The sequence below is a fragment of the Aphis gossypii genome, chromosome 1 (genome assembly GCF_020184175.1).
Source record: "Aphis gossypii isolate Hap1 chromosome 1, ASM2018417v2, whole genome shotgun sequence".
NCBI classification, from domain to species: domain Eukaryota; kingdom Metazoa; phylum Arthropoda; class Insecta; order Hemiptera; family Aphididae; genus Aphis; species Aphis gossypii.
The window spans coordinates 54,131,029-54,150,428 of NC_065530.1; the positions used below are offsets into that span (position 1 = coordinate 54,131,029).

Here is a 19,400-nt window from a genome sequence, read left to right on the forward strand (position 1 = left end):
ACACTAATTTATTTCTATTAAATATTCTAAAATCTAATAAGTATATTTTTTTTCATTAAAATTAAAAATTGTAAGATATTTTGTAATTATAATTTATGTAAGTTATAATTTTTATTTTTATTTATATTTATAGAAATTTCTAATTTTATAAAATGGTCGTGGGTCAGTTGGAATATATCCGCGGCCCGTGAGTTGTGCACGCCTGCTGTAAACTTTACTTGATGACAGCAATATTCACATTAAAAAAGCAAAAAAATTCCAATATTTTTTTTAAATATGAAAATTATTAAAAAATGTCTTTTAAAAAATCTTCCTTTGTAATAATTTTTGCTAAGTCTTTCATATTTTTATTTTTTCTTAAGTGATTATGGCTAGAGCGCGGATTTCTATGCAATTACATATTTTTACTTTTCACATTTTTGGATTTTTGTCAGCTATCTTTACGAATCATAATAACTTGAAGATACTGTTGAAATTTGTTTTGCATGTTTTTGAATACTTAATGTTTATTACATATTTTTGCATATTTCTACAAGATTTAAAATGTATTGAATGTTAAACCAAAACTGTAAAAAAAAAATGTAAAAAAAAAATTTTATCAAGTAGAAATATTAAAAATAATTTTGTTGGCATTAAATAATAACTGAAATAAAGATAATATGAACAATCGATTACGATAAACGTTTGTGTCTACCTATAATCTTAATTGATCTTACTGTATTAGTCAGTTATCGACATACCACTCTGTTACATCGTTTGTCGTTTAGTCCGTAAATCGTAGATATGCCGATAATAAGAAGTTCGAGTTGCAACAAAATTCGAGAATGGATTTCCTTGGGAAACAAGAAAATGGGATTTTCATTACTGACGGAAAAATAGTATTTCGAAACTCTTGTGAAAATCTATTGTTTGTGGTTTTAAAAATACATTAAGTCATTAAGAAAATTTTCTAATTTTTATTTTCATTAAGTATTCAAGTAATTAATTATCTGTTAATAAATAATTTATTTTTTATTATTAATTTGTAAATTTTAAATAAATCAAAAAAATTCTTGCATATTTTCATGATTTCTACTGCATATTATATATGGAATATTTCGATACTTTTTACTGTGTTTTTAGTGAAGAAAAATCCGAGCTCTAACTTTGACGTTTAATTATGACACAATAGTGAGTATAATTAATATATTATATTTATAATATTGAATATAAATCAAATAAATCAAGTTTTCAATAATTGTTAAAGAATTTATTTTATTGCCAAATTGCAATATTTAGAGAATAAATTCAAAAACAATATACATATTAATTTTTATTATTTCTATTACGATTAGAATATAGTACAAAGTGTTTATTTAATAATACGTATTATACTAGGTAAGTAATCAATATTTGGAAATTACGTATGGTTTTAGGGATTTTGTTTAGAATTTAAGATAACGTTTCGCTAAATTCTCAACTACTACAATAATCTTAGTAAGCTAGTCAATAGTAGAAATTTAGAACTCATATTATTATTACGATGAAAACTGTACAAATTAAAATACATAAATTAAGTTGAAATTACTTCTGTTTTATAAAAATAGTATAAAATAATAGAATACTTCAATATCTCATTAATTCGGTATGTTAATGAATAAATTAATGAAATCTGATTATGTCATTCATATTACTATCTATTATAATATACGTCGCTATAATTCATGCATTGAACACGACCTTGTGGAGACGTATTCATGAATGTGTCGTTTTGTACAACATTGATTCATGAATTTGGTAGCACTTTTTATCGAAGGTATCTGGTTTGTTATTTATCATTTCTATAAACTAACTTATCGATTGCATACCTTCCTTTTGCTTATGAGAGAATATGAGAGTTAGGTCTTGTAAATTCATGAATAAAAACTTAAACATATATTATGTTGTATGTTGTAAATTCAACTACTGTATGTTAGTGCATCCCACAATAATTAATTCGTCCGATTGGATAACTCTAGAATACCATAATAACACTTGAAATTATAATGAAGAGTCTAATTAAGATTGATGGTACCTCAATCTTAATTCTTAGGCAGAACATTGAGAATGATCTTACTTAATATATATATATATATATATATATATAGATTTTTTATAAACACAGTGCAACTGATAAACCAAACGACATCAATAATATTTATTAATGAGATTTAAAATCTTATATTCAAATTTTTTGAGTTTGCTGTGCAAATTTTAAGGGTGTGAGTATGAGATGAAAGAAAGAAGATATAAACATTGCGTACGTAAATCATAAATTATTTTACAATAGATAAAATTTTGGTAGTGAATTTCTTTGGGTAGGAACCAAGAAAACACTAACTAGTCGTTTATGGAGCTTGTATAGTCATTTTTCGTATGTTCGAAGATGCAGATCACTTTTAATCACACTATTTTAGTTTAGAGTTTGAGTCGTTGACGATCAATACTTTGAGCTTAAGATGTTTGTTAGTGGTTGTAGTTAGTAGGAGTGTAGGGTGTAGTATTTATTTAATATTTCGTTTGGTCTTGTTGTCTAAGAATTTTTGGTAATTTTATGCAATATAACATTATTATTTTGTTTGATGACTTCATCGGGTGATAAAGTGCATACTCTTGTATGTTGTGTCTGGCTCATTGGAATATTTCTCATGCCTGAATCATGCTATCTGAGGCTCGTTCAAATCTGCATATTTTATATTATTGTTCAGTCATATTTAATATTTTTCAGTTGCTCTGGACATTTTATTGAAGAATAAAAAAAATAGTTATAAATTGATATAATATTTTAATATGTAACAGGTAGCTATTATGTACATTAATAAAGCGTAATTCAATTCATAAAAGAATCTAGTATTGTATGTAACTATTTATTGCAACTATTTATCACTTCATTATCACTGCATACTCGTAAATTATTATTTTACTATTTTATGTTAAGTATTTCATATTAAAAAATTAACGAAAAATCCAACTATAAAATATGAATTAAATTACATTTGCAAAAACAAATAATATAAGTAATTTATATTTCAAAACATGTTGAACATTCATATTATGGTATTATTTTAGTTAGTATTATCTAATCAGGTTAGTCTAATATATTGTAAATTTAAATAATAATAACAATTAAAAATCTATCTTAAATATAATTTATTTTAACAGTATACATACTCGTACAATTAACATAAGTACATAAGATTTAATTTCAATACATTATTGTTCTTATATATATATATAAAAGAAAAGTTCTTTTTATGTATCAAGTTTCTGACACCTATTGAAGATGTTAACGATTTTTTTTTTAACAGAGATGTTACAAATACTTCACTGAGTGTAACCCATTTTCTTCATTTATTGTTTGTGGAGAGAATCAGATGGAAAGTATTATATTCAAATGTTATGGTTTAGAGTCAATTTAATAATTTTACGATTCTTTTTTACAAAGTTGTTAAATTATAAAAAAATATAGTATACACTATAATATAGTGTATAATCAATAGCATTTTAATTTAAAACTGCGCACGGACGTAAAAGGGAATTACATTAGTCATTAAGTAATAAATAATATACAGAGTGATTCTTTTATCAAACAACACTCATTATCATTATTTCAAAAAGTATTGACATTTTCAATTTTTTTTTTTTCAAAATTTAAGATTCATAGTGTTTTAGAATTATAGAACTCTCTATATTTTCACCCTTATATTTATTAGGTAAACCACTTCAAATGACAACCTATACTTAAAATTTCATAAATTAATAAGGCTATTTTTTTATGAATTATCACATTCAAATTTTTATTTTTCGTTAATTCGTTGATGAGATATAGCTTGTCAAAGTTGGGTATTTTTGGGAAGTATTAATTGAGTCAGGGGTGTCATTTGCGGTACGCAGGGTATACATTTGCATACCTAAAATTCTAAATTGTAATTTTTGGCCCGCAAGGCACATACACATGGCTGGCTCGGCCACATCACAAAAAAATAAAAATTATATTAAAATAATAAATTAATATGCACCTAAATATTATGAAAGTTGATAATTGATTGATTGATCACGTCTTTATAATCACAAAACAACCGTTGTATGATTATTACTAGTAACCACAAATTTTACTGATTTATTCTGTGCATATCTATTGTATTGCTTTATATTGTTAATTGTTTTTATTTAATTTGACTGTTGAAGTTTCAATTTGTATTAAATTTAGACATTTTTAGCTTTTGCACTACTTACTGCTTATATTATGTCATTTTACTTTTTTTTAATTGTGTTAATAATTATTATTATACTACTATAATATTAATAATATCAATATGTCAAGAAAAAAATAAATAGTGGCCTGCTCAATATTTATGCATACCAAAAAAAACATTGGAATGACGCCCCTAAATTGAGTGTAAATGTGTTATAAATCGTTAGTAAATAATTAGTTATAATTAATAGTATTAGTCCAATTAATTATAATTATATGACAATTGATAATAAGCTATATGGGGCACCTATATATGGTATAGTATATGGTAATAACAGGTACAAATATTATCACTTATCTCCGCTACACCATGGGGTCAACGATATCGAATTCATTAGGTACTATTATAGCTACTGGTATTTACAAATAAAAATCCCAGTTATAACTAATTAGTACTGATGTATAACAACTAAAAAATTTTTAAAACCAACCAACTTTGAGCAGCTATAATTCGCCGACGAATCAACACAAGTTAAACATTTTAATGTAAAAATTCATGAAAAAAGTGGCTTATTAATTTATGCAATTATTAGTATAGGTTGTTATTTGAAAATCAAAAGTTGTTAGCTTTTTAACTATTTAATATAAGAATGAAAAAAATTTAAAATTTTATGCAGTTGTAGAAAAATTTGAAAAAAAAACTATACTTTTTGAAATAATGGGTGTTGTTTGATAAAAGAATCACCCCGTACATAAAATAATCGATTTTTTTTTTCTTTCAATAAATACCTACATGTAACTTGTAAACATCGGGAAGTAGGTAGTATTTTTCGGTATTTTCTGTTTACGGTCGAGTTGAGTTTTCATGATTTGTAAGGGTGACGATAAATTTCTGATCTAGTTATACTGGCTATTTGGTTCGTGCTGCCACCCATAATTCCTCCGCGAGTCTGTAGCTTCCATGTCCAAATCTACTGAAATAAAATTTAAAATAATGATGCTTTGTTATTTTATAAATACATAATATTATGTTATTAATTTATAGTTAGATACGATGAAATGATCTGGTAGATTCTTAATAATGAACTTCGTATCCCAGAGAATATAACAATATAACTTTTATTGAAAACATTTAAGTCGTTAGAAGTTTACAGTCACAACAGACGCACGGGATAATCAAATATTATATAAACATAATATGTGGCATGACCCGTGAAAACATGGAGTATGTTTCTGTTTTTACAGTTTTAATTTATAAGCGATGGAATTTCATAAAAATTGAATAATGTCTATACAAACATTTTCCTTACCTTGCTAACCTAGGTTAGCCTTGATATCTAATGATTCCATTTTTTATGTCACATTCAAAATTTAAATAGTTATCTTCACAACTTTACTGCTATGTAACTCGACAAACTATCTCACTAAAACCTGAAATTCGTCATCGTCTAGTAACTCTCTTTATGTTTGATATTTTGGTTATTGCTAGAATCTGTTATTAAAAAATACATTAGACTTCTAAAGGAATGCCAAAGTCGTTGTACTGTGACTACGAAAATTTACCTATGCAATGCTATATTTATCACTGAACAGTAGTGTCACGAATTACATTTTGTTGATGATTATTATCTATCGGCATGCATAAAACTACATACTATAATATTAATTCTGCGTAAATAAACATAAAAGATAAAAAAAAAATAGTATTTAATAGTTATAAAGATTAAGAATGTGATAAAACAAACAAATAAATCTATACATAATTAATAACTAGGTAACACAAGAACCTAATAACTAGAATTAAAACTAAATTTAAAAAAAAAAAGTGAAACAATAACTAGCTTATAAACGCAATTCCAAATTTTCCAATCACTTTAATTACTTCAAGTTCCGCTTTGTGGAGTATTGTTGCCTCTAACAAGTTGGCCATTGGGCCATTTTTGAACAAAATCGTACTTTTCCCTTATCAACAAACTAAAAAGTTCAACATTTAATGTATCTTATGTTATACACAGAAAAAAGTATTTAAAACATAAGTTATATAAAATGCATTTATTTATACAATAAATAACAATAATAATTATTATTATATCATTTTTGTCTATAATTATTTGATCAGTATCTAAATAATGATTAAATAAAACAAAGAAAATTATTGAAAATAAAATAAAATATATTAACATAATATGTTCATGAATATATTTTACAAAATAAGATTTTAAAAAAAGGTTGGTATGTAGATACTGTTTTGCTATAAGTACATTAGGTGTCTAGTGGATCACTATTATAAGTCTGTTAATATGAATTAAGTGATTTATCGTTAAAATATATAAAAAACGATTACGAGCGGTAACGGTCAGCTTATATCGCTAATTATATTTTGTGATAATATGTTTTTTTGATATACTTATTAGTCATTTATTTTACTTTTAGAATTATCGTAGGTTAATTTATTTTTTTCCGAAAATATTGCATTTATTATATTATTATTATTATTAAACTATTTTAATAATATATATTTATACCATACTAGCTAACCCACATAGTGTTTCTGGTGAAAAATTAAATAATGTCATTAAATTAACTCTGTCTTAAAATTATATACAATTAAAGCTAACCCCGTGCACTTGGTTGCCCGTTAAAAATTCCAACCCTATAACATTATTTAAACTTAGTTTAATTTTTTATTTAATATTCGGTTTTATAGTGTTCAAAACTTAAACATTTTTATTGATCATCTTGAATCTCAAAAATTAAATTTCAAGTCTTGATCTATCATTGTTCCGGCTTTAAGTTTACCAGTCAGTGAGTTTGGCAGGACTCAGGTTTCAAAGTTATATCAATCTTTTTTTACTCGATCCAACCTACGGGGAATTAGATACAATAATGTGCCATCTCGTGGTTTTTTATAAATAGTTTTTATAATAACCTGACTCATGTGTTGACACCTTCACGACTTTATTATTACAACTAAATATTATTAAAAACCGTTATTATTATAATATGGTACTGTAGATTATGAATATAATAAATAAGTAATCCAAGAGTACTAATGCAGATTGATCATTTTTCGTATTTGGTTTTGTCAGTCGTGGGGAACCGATGTTGACACGTCGTCGACGATCGGTATTGAATCTCAACAACATATCTGTAAAATCTTTATAATACAGTTTTAACTATAACTATTTAAATAATTTTAGCAAATGCACTGATCAAGGTACATATAAAAATATAATTGTCTATCAATTTTTTTTTATTTTTACCCTTTTCACCCTTTTTTAGTCCTTGTAGGGGTTGAATCTTAAAAAAACCTTTCTTAGAGATTTTTTGCATCATAAAATGAAACTACTGACTAAATTTCATACTCATAGCTTCAGCGGTTCTAGCTAAGTGGTTTTTTCATTTTTATCACTTTTACCTCTTTTAACCCCTTTTGGGGTTGAATTTTGAAAAATCCTTTTTTAGTGGGTGTCTACATCACCAAAAAAAAACTACTGTCCAAATTTCATACTCATAAATTCAGCGGTTCCTACTAGGCGAAAATGATTCACTCAGAACAAGTCATTTTATACGTAGAGATATATAATATATATAATAATATTATAATTATTATTTTTTTAGTACAATAAAATATCAAAAAATTGTTTAAGGAAGTATAATTATTTTATGATGAAATCCAATGTCGTAATCATTTAAACTTTAAATATTTATAAAATAATAATTTGGCTTTTTGGAAGAATATTTTTTTCACGTATAGGCTAAAAACGAATAAAGAACCTTGTATTAAATTTGTAAACCATAGGGGTAGGTATGTATAAAAAAAAATGTATACATTTTAACCACAAATTTATTTAATAATTTTCGTAATTTTTATAAATTTTGTTATCATTCTAACCTTAAATGCTTATAAAAATATATTATGACTAGATTTTCGATATTTTTTTTTTTTTTTTTGAGAAATTAGCAACTTAATATAAAGATCTTCATATTAAATTTTCAAGCATTTCTACCAAACAAATAATTTTAATTCGACATTTATATTATACATATATATATATTATATATATAAAAAAAAGATTAAAAATGTCTTATATCTATAAACAGCTCAATAATTGTCAAAATATTTTAAACATTTTATCGTTAATAAAAAACAATAAATTAAACATTTGATAAACTTATTTTAAGTATCTACTATTTCTTTTTCAAGTTACATAAAAAAAAAAAAACAAAATCAATTTTTGTCAAAAATTTAATTTATACAAAAACTCTTATTTTTCTTAATTAATTATTATTTTTTTTTTCTGATTATAAAAATAAGTGATTGGAATTTTTAGTTCGACCTCTTCAAAGTACAAACTAGATCTAATTTTATATCCAAAATCCCTTCCCCCATTTTTAGTAATTTAAACTCAACCAAAAAAAAAAAAAAAATAAAATAAAAACATTATATATTCTAAGCGCTGCTTAGAATCTAAAATATAAAATTTTAATAATTGATCTTTAATAAAAATGAAAACTTGTAATACCTACGTATAATAGGGTACATAAATAATGCGAAACTATTGTTTTTTTTGCTTTTTTCATTTAAATATATTATGCCAAAAGAAATTATAAAGATAATTTAAGATGAATAATATATGTTAAAGAGTTTAATTTTAATGTCTAATTGATATATTACCTATATATAGTTACAGCTAAAAATTAATTGAAATTTAAAACCATATAAGTGTTATTATTTATGTTAAGTCGTAATAACAAGTCTACAAAATATATAAAGCATCTTTTACATGCTGATTATAAAAAGAGAACGTGCCTATTTCAAAATTAAACCTGTTTAAAATATACAGATTATGTTGAGAATAATTTTGATACTATGTAATCAAATATAAAAAGATAAAGTGCGGAGTAAGTATCTTCGAGTACGACTTAATTAATTCTAAGAACCAACCGAAAGTTTTCTACATGATAAATAGTTTTGAAGAAATGTATGCCATATTAGTCATAGTTTTAATATAATTTTTTTTATACTTCAACATACACGTTTACATATCACATATTTAGAATACACATCTATTGGTAGAAGTTAACCATAAAACAATGTGTATCTTAACAAATGTATTTCAGTTGTAGCTTGATACTCGCACAGGTACCTATTGTTATTATACTCATGTTGTTCGATTTAATTAACCTTTATATTAACTACACCACTTACCTAACTATCAAACATCCACATCAATACCAAGATATCTATGAAAAATAAGCAGTAAGTAAGAAATAATTTTTTTTAAATAACTAAATATTTTTTATACAAAAACTAGATGATAATATATTCAATATATTAAGTAGAGATATTAAAGTTTTACGTTGTACGTAATTATTTTGCATTCGTTTAATATAACTAATCGAAACAATAATTATAATAATTTGCTCTACAATTATTACATCTTAAAAGAAAAATACTTAAATTTATTAGTAGACATTTATGACATTTAGAAAAATATGTATAAAAGGTGGATTTCATAATTTGAACCGCTCAGGACATAAAATACATTGTAATTCTATGAGTATATATTTTAAATCCAAAGCCATTTTCTAGACATGCATACATTAAGCAACAAAATAATAATTTTACTTTAGATTCGAAACGAAGTATTGGTTTAGGTACAATGAAGTTTATTTTTTTTTTCATCTGATGTTACACATTTTATGGTATAAAAAAATAATTCAATCTTTCACTTCGAGGGTGTTTTTAATGGCAAATTTATTCTAGTTGATAATTTTGGTAAGTAAAAAGCGAACAATTTGCAATACCTTCAAAAACATAATTTAAAATTTTTATGCAAAATTAGTTTCGACTAACTGTTGTTTTTTTTTTTTGTACTAATTCAAAAGGTATGTCAATAATTACCGCAGAGATTTGAAATGTTTAAACAATATGCATAGCAACATTTACTATATACAATATAACTTTCAAATTATCTTGGCTCATTTTCTACTATTTATACTAGAAATTTTTATCGTTTAAATAAAAAAATTAATGATCTATGTATAAGAAAATGTTTGTTTGTTCAAATTAATAACCTTGAAAGTTGAAAGTTTAATTCTACGTTTTTCATAATTTGTTCTCACAGAACATAAAAAACATTAGAATTTTTATAATAACAATTCAATTTTATAAGCATCCAGTCATTTTTATTTGTTTTACAAAATTATTCTTAATCATACAAGTTTGCAAATTATTTTATACTTTCAAATTTTTAACATAAAAATGTTATCACATTAAAAATACACAATTAAATGTTCAAAATATTTAGACTCATTTTTAGCCATTTATACTATGAATTTTTTAACATTATTATTCTAACGTAGTACACGTTACTACGTTAGTATTAACTTTTTAAATTAATATGATCTAGTGATATTGTATGAGATAATATATTAAAATTAAAACCATATTATTTTATTCATTGATATCATAAAAATTTAAAATATTTTTAAATTAAGATTTAAATTTTACATTTTAATTAATCCTTATAAACAACATTCATTAATCATAAATTAATAAAATATATTAATTATTAATTATTAATATAATATACATAAATGTATAAAATATAAACATAAGCAGCCATTGCAATACCGTTGTTATGAAATTTCTTCTGGAAATTTCTTACTAATATTACTAAATACTATAAATGATTTATTTTAAATAATAATTAGTTCTACTTACCATATTAATAATATTAATATAAATGCATAATAAAATATTTTAGAAAATATAATATTTTAAGCTGACAAACCGTCTCAGTTTAGAATCCTTTTTTCATTATAGTAACAAGCTGACTATCCGTGATCCAAATGTTACAGAGTAGAGTAATTTGTAATTTTGATTGAGATAGGTAGTTGTCTATTTAATAAAAACACAAATTTGATAATTAAATTCTATAGTCTAGTAAAATAAATATTAGACTCTAGTATATTATTATATTAAATTTGACTAATTTTATATTAATTAATATAATCGTGGTTCAGTTATATTTTATAATATACAATAAATAAAAATACAAATATTATGTCGTTGTTTTGGGTATACCTAGCACCGATTATATCAAAAATAATAATGATAAATCACTGAATTTATCTTTTTTACATTCATTACAGTGGTTTACTTCATGACACTTTATACCAACACCTAGTATAATACTGTACATCAAATTCACTATTTTTTTTTAAATATTTTGTTTTTATTCAATAGTTTGACGTTCTTACTCAATTTATAATAATCATTTAATAAATATAACACATTAACATAATTAACAAATTAAAAATTTGTTAATACGACTTACTAGCAACTATTTATTTAAAACCATGTAGAAATATAAAATATAAATATAGATTAATAATATAAGTTTTGTCAAAGGTAAAAATATAAAATATAATTTTTTTATACTATTCAGTTCAGATGTTTGAATGAAAATTAATAATAAATAAAAAATTATTTATTTTTATAAATTTTATTCGTCTTAAGTCATATTACTTATAATAATATTATGAAAATGATTTTTACAGGTCTTAACACAAGGGCTATATATTATAGGTTATTAGTGGATCCTAGATTTAAATACTCTAAAACATTTTGGCATACAACTATGTAAGCGATAAATTGAAAAATAATTTAATACAAACTTATCTTCATAGATTAAACAAACATTACCTGTACTGGAAATAAATGTAATCATGATGTAATAGTTTCTGACGGATTAGTTGTTATTTATTGTTTAATTGAAGGTAATACACTTGTCCGATAATCGTTAAAAATATAGATAGACACATTATCGCATTTATGTATATAATAGAACCATTGACTTTAGATATGGATGGAAATACCTTAAAACTAATTAAGTAAATACTATAAAGACAATATTTCTTGATATAATATTTTAAATTATTCAATCAACTCTAAATATTTGTACAATATATTAAAATATACATTAAAACCTAAGAAAATATCTTGGTCATGTTAAAAAAAAAAACATAAAAAAATACAAAAAAAATTATAAAATGTTCACCTTTGATGTATGTGTTATATAAAACAAATTATATCCTTGAAATTCATGGTTTTAAAGCACCCAAATAGTAATGTACTTAACATTGAATCCAGACCCTTCATCCTATTATACAAACGCTACACCGATAACTAAACAGTAAACACCACCGACAACGATGACGATCAACGTATAAAAATCGCTCAAGCCAAAATCGGAAGTGGCAAACATGACCCAAAATATACAATGATCAACAGTCATCAACGATAAATAATTTTTTTTTTTCGATAAATCGTCTATAATAAATATTAAAAATCTGTTTTTATGAATATTATTTAACTTATTTATACTTTATCAATTTTAGAAACCACACAATCCATATTCAAGTAACAGTACAACATTTACAATGCATGTAATGGATACCATGTGTAGATACCAAAAAAATAAAATCAGCAATGTATTGTGTAAAATATTCAGGCAATCTATAGAAAAAAACAATCACAAATCTAATAGCGAGGAACTGTCCGAAGCAACCGAAGAAGAAATAACAAAGCAACTTGGTACAGCAAGTATGATTAAAATAAATTCATTCAAATCCTCGTATAACGTGTTTATTTACTCTAACGATACAGTATCCAAATTAGCATTACAACCATGTCAGTTGATCTACAGAGAAGTTGCATACAGTCTCAATAGTAAAGTCCCTCAGTGGTCTATAGAGGACGTCCTTGAATGGTTCAAACAAATTGGGTTTAGCGAATTTGACAACAATTTATTAGAAAATCTGGTTGACGGTGATTTATTGTTGCGATTAACTGAAGATGAATTAAGAGATGATATTGGAATAAACAACAGTATAACTAAAAAAAGGTTTGTTTTGGTCTTAAGCACTAGATAAATGACAGATTTTGCCCAAACAGATCGCGATGTTATCTACCAGACTTTAGTAACTATATAATATCTTTATTCTGGGCCAAATAATGTATATTTATAATACATATTTGTAAGGAACCAAAATTAAATAAGGAAAATAAAAATGTTCCATACTATATAATTTTTTCCTAAAAGTATGTTTTTATTTTAGAATTATGAGGGAGCTAAACAATTTAAAACAATCAGCCGATTACAGTTGTATCGACTCAACAGGCTTGAATTCGTTCTTAAAATCAATCAATCCGGAATTTTCTATATACACGTATTCCATGTTGATAGCTGGAATCAACACGGATACAATAAGGTAATAAAATTTACATAGTTATAAACTATAATTTATAATTTATACTTTATATTTAAAACAAATGTATACCCAATTAATCATATTTTAAATTTTGTAAATAAATTATAATATGAATTATAAATCTCATTAAATAAATAATAACAATTAGTTTAACATGATAATTATTCATTAATTTAGGTTTATAACTGAAGACCAACTTCAAAATGTTTGCGGAATTTCAAACGACACTCACAGACATTGTATAATAAATTCAATCAAAAGTAAATTCTTTATTTTGAAATTTTAGATTATTTTTATGAATTAATTAACGTTATTTATTAAATATTGACAATTGAAAAAAAAATCATAGAAATGCCAGCATACGTAGAAAACATGGATAAACCTTACGATGCTTTTATCAGTTATAAACGATCTACTAGTTCTGTGCTGGCTAGGTAATTATCATACTTAATAATTTCATTGTAAAATTCAAGTATAGTATTATACCATTGTTCTGTGGAAAATAAATAAAATAATAACAACGACTGCGTGCATTACAGTTTGCTTAAAGTATACTTGGAAATTCGAGGTTACAAAGTGTTCATCGACGTGAAACGATCAAATGATGCCAAGTATCAGAATAACGTATTGCAGATCGTTAAACAGTCAAAAAACTTTATTACTGTGTTGACGCCAAATTCGTTTGACACACATTTGATGGTTTCATTAGACGAGGATATCGAGATTTTAGATAATGATATGATTAGAAAGGTAAATGATCACTTCGAGACATAGTATTGTTATTCATAATAAATTAATACCTGTTTTCTAATCGATAGGAGATCACAATCGCAGAACAAAGCCAATGCAATATAATACCAGTATTGAACAATTTCTCTTGGTCTTCGTTTGCACAGTTACCAGATGACTTGAAAAACTTGAACGCGTACAACTCGATAAGCTGGGTGCACGAATATCAGGATGCGTGCGTGAACAAGTTGGTGAAGTTCATGATCAAATGATAGTTACACACACTCTTTACTTTCGATATTTATATCTATGCTGTATTAGAAACAAACTAATATTAAAATTGTATTAACACTTATTTGCAATTTAATTTATATAATATTGTTATCGTGGTTTATGAGTAGTTTGCTTGTCATTGTCATTTATTTTTTTAATAATCAATTATATTTGTAAATTAGCGAATACTCACTCCAAAATATTAATATAATTGAAAATTTATATCAATAACATTAATTCAACTGAAATATATATATATATATATATATTATATGCATATACTAATATATTTAACTTTAATCAGTTATATTTGGTATATTTTATTTTATTATAATTTTTACAATATTTACGACGTAAGGTATTGTAATGTAAGATTAATAACAGGAGTCAGAATAGTCAGATGTTTAATAATATACATTAAATACAAATATTTTTATACTTAAAATATCCCTAGCAGATATCTAAAAATTTATCAGGTGCATCTAGTAACCCATTAAGTAAAGTTATGATCAAATTCTGGTCGGCGTTGAAACGGCAAAAATATACAGTGATTAGATATTCATTTAGATATTTATTAACATTGACCCACTGACCCATTATTACTAAATAGTCAATACTAATAGCAGTTCATTGTACGTTGTTCAAGTTAACCGGCCAATCTGTGTAAACTCAACTCCAGGGATGTCAATCACGCGACCCATTGTTAAATTGTACGTGGCTCTCACTAGTGTACTTTCAATATAGATGAATAGAATAAAAAAATTATAATAAAACAAATTATAAAATATTAATTTCGTCTCATAATTATTTTAGAGAATGATATAATTCGTATATATATATTATTATACCTACTGTCTTATATCTTCTGATGAATTGTAATCGATTACCTAAGTATTGATTATAATATATGTAGGTACTATACGGTATACTTCTATAATCAATGGTATTATTGATGGTTTTGTATATAATATGCTATAGATAAATAAATTATAATATGATAATGTATAAAATATAATCGTAATTAATAAAATTAAAAAAAATTGTCCAACATTTAAGGTGGTTACCTATAAATTCTCATAAATATACTTACAGATAATAAAAAAAATTTTTTTCTCCTATTTATATCATTATTCTTATACCAGAGAAATATACTAGGTATATAATAATAGTATTATGATTTCGTTAAATGAATAAAAATAATAATGATTATTAAAAAACAACATTTGGGAATTGCATTTTGTGGGGTTTCGCATCATACAGCCAATCAGCGCACTACTGGCTTATTACACTACTTTTCTATTGGTTATTATTATTATTGAATGTGTTTAACCTATCTTAACTACTCGAGTCTCAAGATTAAGTTCATCAGTTGTAGTTAGAACGCAGTAATCTACACTTCAAACCCCGCAGGACCGTTAGTAGCATCCAGCCGTCATCACATCTCATATTATACGTGGATAATAATAATTGATTCATCGTCGATGATTTTATATACACATTCTGAAGTGAGTCGTGGGCGATTGCTTAACTATACACTATTTAAATAATAATTTTAACATATTATCATAACAAAAGCGCTTCGTAAACTACGTGAAAAAATGGCTAAGTAAAAAAAAATGTATTAGATCTTAAGCACTATAAAGATGTAATATCATGAATAAATGCTAAGTATATTGAATTTAAGTAAACTTATTTTGTTTCAATAATTTATTTACTCGGTGAGGAATTATTTAGAACAGTATATAAATATTTATTATAATATATATTTTTTTTTTAATGACAAGTTATATTTTAGTAGTCCTTCGCCATTTAATTATTTTGGTCATCGCACTTTGTTTATTTTAAGAAATAATTCCTTTGCCAAGTAATTAATGTATTGTTGAAAAAAAATAATTTTACATAAATTCAATATACTTAGCATTTATTTATGATATTATAATGCTTCAAGATCTAATATTTTTTTTTTTTAAAAAGCCATTTATACACATAGTTTACGAAGGGTTTGTTGTGCTTTTACTGATTTTATTATACTCATTTAGTTAAATTTATCAATAACGAGAGTAACGCACACACACATAATATTATTATATATAATATATAATATTGTTTTGTTACAAACATCGTACACATTTGTCTCGCACATATGGTTATCTAATATCATCTAGCCATGATGACTGACGACTACACGAATAGTAAACGAACGACGAGGCTGACAGTCGCAAAGGGCCACCGCGATGCCGAACACATAGGGCTGTTAATTTGCAATCGGGAGCGAGTGTGCAGGAATGGAGACGAGGCACGCCGACGAGTGACCGCCACATAGCACAGCGAGACGTTCGAGATTAGAGACGACGAGGACGACGCCGAACGCTTTTGAGTACCCGTTGTTACCTCCTCGTTACTGGATGTGGACAAATCGTTAATAACGTCGTTAATATGACGACCATCAAACACGCGTTTCTATAGAACCTAAACATCACGAACGCCGAACACATCAAAGTGAGTACTATACCTGTGGCATCTGCTCATCGCCAGTTTTCCTGCAAATGGCGTAATATTATGCAGATGACACATTTTCCGTGCACTCGTACCACCTTATCTGTTTTTGCTTGTTGGTTATTTGTAATGACCTGGGGTAATAACCTAACAGTATACCTATTTATATATATATATTTTTTTTTTTGCTATTTCTGGTTGTTGCTTTTGTCAGTAATGTCCATATGAATCACCTTACGAGAATGTACTAATTATTGATGGTGTTTTTGTTTTGCATATTTTCGCATATTTTGACTATAAAAACTTGAAAAATACAATGTTTTATGGTATATCTATATTTAATTACCAAACGTTTTTACGTCATCTGATGTCGAAGGGAGTTTTAGTAAATACGAGTATAAGAATATGTATTGGGGTCTAAGCTATTACCAATTGACTTTGTAGACATAATTATTAGAAATAATATATTATTATGATTGTCATGATACTGCAGTGCACAACGTTCAAATACCTTGTCCATGATTATACATACGTATTATTTTCTGGAATATTCTAAAATCATAATGAAAGGAAACTCGTCAACATTTTAGATTCTGATCGAAGTGATTTTTTTTGTGTCTGTTTACAGCATAACTAGTCGACATAATGCTTCAATTTCAAACTTCGGGGGTGGGGTGGTTCCGTTGGCAAAATAAATATCCATGGTGTACTATAGAGGTCAAAAGTAAACACTTTTCAACCGTTTTCTAAAAAATCGAGAAAAGGAAAAAAGAAAAATAACGGAAAAACGGGAATTTTTACGCAAAACCAGTTTTCGACCAAATCGATTTTTTTATATCGTTATAACTCAAAAACTGTAAATACTTGACATTTTCACCAAATGTTTATATTAGTGTTAACTATATACACAGTTATATTTTTAAAATATTTTGACTTTTTTGAGCTATTTATAGACCACTGAAATTTTCGATTTTTCTGAAAATTTAATACAAAGTTCCTTATAAATTATTTTTATAGTGATTAAAAAATTACAAGAAAACATAGGCACAATTTTTTTTTTTTTTAGTTCAAATATTGACAAAAAATTCGTCAAAATCATGAATATTTACAAATTATTTTGTAGGTATAATTTATAAAAATTTGTGTATACTGTATAAGTAACTAAGATAATGAAAATTTACTAGCACCGCTATTAAATTATCTCGAAAATATATAAGTAGGAAAATTAGATAAGAAGGGAAAAATAAATCACCAAAGTATGCAATCAAATTTTTGATAAAACCTATAAGAATAAATATAGATCAAATTTAATTTGTCCATAAACCGGATGCAATTATAAGAAATATAAACGTATACAGTGTGTAGTTAAAATTAATTGTTTTATACTATCGTTATATTTGTTATATTATCCTTTTTTTTTTTTGACGGTGAAATGTCAAACGGAGAAAATTACTGTACAGGGAAATATTGGACAGGGAAACGGTGACAAGAAAATGTCTGACGGGGATCTGTCTATGAATCTTTAGGTATTGGGCTATGGGCAAGACTGGATAAGTTAACTATTTTTTTTTAACGATACGTAAAGTTTATATATAAAAAGTTAAGCTATTGAAGTTAAAAGTTACTTTTCTTTTTTTAACTAAGTATCTACTTAGTAACTTTAGTTGTACTTGTTAAAAATCAGTTACTTACTTTTCACATAAAATTATTAACTATACCTTTTTTTTAAGTTTACAAATAACATAATAATTTAATAAAAGGTCTCACACTTTTAAATAAATCTATGCATTAAAATCGATTACTGTTAACTAAATTATTATTCAAATTTAATATTTGTGTCCAAATGATAAATTTGAAACAATATTAACACACGTACTTTTTATTAAATATATGAAAAAAAGCACGTACTCGTAAACAACAGTTAGTAAACAAATAATTCTAATGCTCACAAAACACGTAAAACAATACTAAAAGATCGTGAAATACAATTTTTGATACACGCGACACACGCCAAAGACAATTTATATTATGTTGTTTATGCACACTATTAAAATTCATACATTATGCATAGATACAGTCTTATTAGACTAAAAATTTCTAAATAATTTATTTCTAACTAGGTTATCTGCTTATATTACGATCCGGACATCGTCGGGTAGTTTAGTAAATAGGTACAATGAACTACAGCACCCTCGCGCTCGGTCAGGGCGTTATTTGTATTAAATAATTTAAAAATAAATTAGCTTGTAAGTTACTAAATAACACGGAAAGCAATTAAACTCGTTAAGTTGGAAGTTAACTCTAAAAAAAGTAACTCATTATATAACTTATTTAAAATTAACTTAATTTTAACACTTAAACTCGTAAATGACCAGATTTATGGTATTGGGTATTTGCAAGTTGTCCT

General features: G+C 25.2%; 1 protein-coding gene and 2 long non-coding RNA genes across 10 annotated transcripts in view; 2 read left to right on the top strand and 1 right to left on the bottom strand.

Moving 5' to 3' along the window:
* Nucleotides 1-19,400, top strand: part of LOC126549448 (uncharacterized) — a 58,980-nt gene that overhangs the window by 39,089 nt on the left and 491 nt on the right. The gene's annotated exons all lie outside the window — the stretch shown is intronic.
* LOC114131161 (NAD(+) hydrolase sarm1-like) lies at nucleotides 1,015-14,806 on the top strand. Of its 6 annotated transcripts, none has more exons than XM_027996320.2 (8): nucleotides 1,015-1,170; nucleotides 12,623-12,827; nucleotides 12,891-13,128; nucleotides 13,343-13,495; nucleotides 13,673-13,755; nucleotides 13,845-13,929; nucleotides 14,035-14,245; nucleotides 14,314-14,806. In XM_027996320.2, exons 2-8 carry the CDS (start codon nucleotides 12,665-12,667, stop codon nucleotides 14,494-14,496), a joined length of 1,116 nt encoding a protein of 371 aa, XP_027852121.1. In that variant the 5' UTR covers nucleotides 1,015-1,170; nucleotides 12,623-12,664; the 3' UTR covers nucleotides 14,497-14,806. The 6 variants fall into 6 exon arrangements, with proteins under 6 accessions (XP_027852121.1, XP_027852120.1, XP_027852123.1 ...); XM_027996319.2 differs by lacking the exon at nucleotides 1,015-1,170 and adding an exon at nucleotides 9,300-9,480; XM_027996322.2 differs by lacking the exon at nucleotides 1,015-1,170 and adding an exon at nucleotides 9,300-9,476 and having other exon boundaries at nucleotides 12,903-13,128.
* Nucleotides 2,176-6,390, bottom strand: LOC114131164 (uncharacterized). Of its 3 annotated transcripts, none has more exons than XR_007603549.1 (4): nucleotides 5,777-6,390; nucleotides 5,524-5,705; nucleotides 5,007-5,187; nucleotides 2,176-2,751 (listed from the first exon to the last, which is right to left on the bottom strand). It is a non-coding gene; the product is annotated as an uncharacterized LOC114131164 (long non-coding RNA). The 3 variants fall into 3 exon arrangements; XR_007603550.1 differs by having other exon boundaries at nucleotides 5,003-5,184; nucleotides 5,777-6,347; XR_003592967.2 differs by having other exon boundaries at nucleotides 5,007-5,184; nucleotides 5,777-6,299.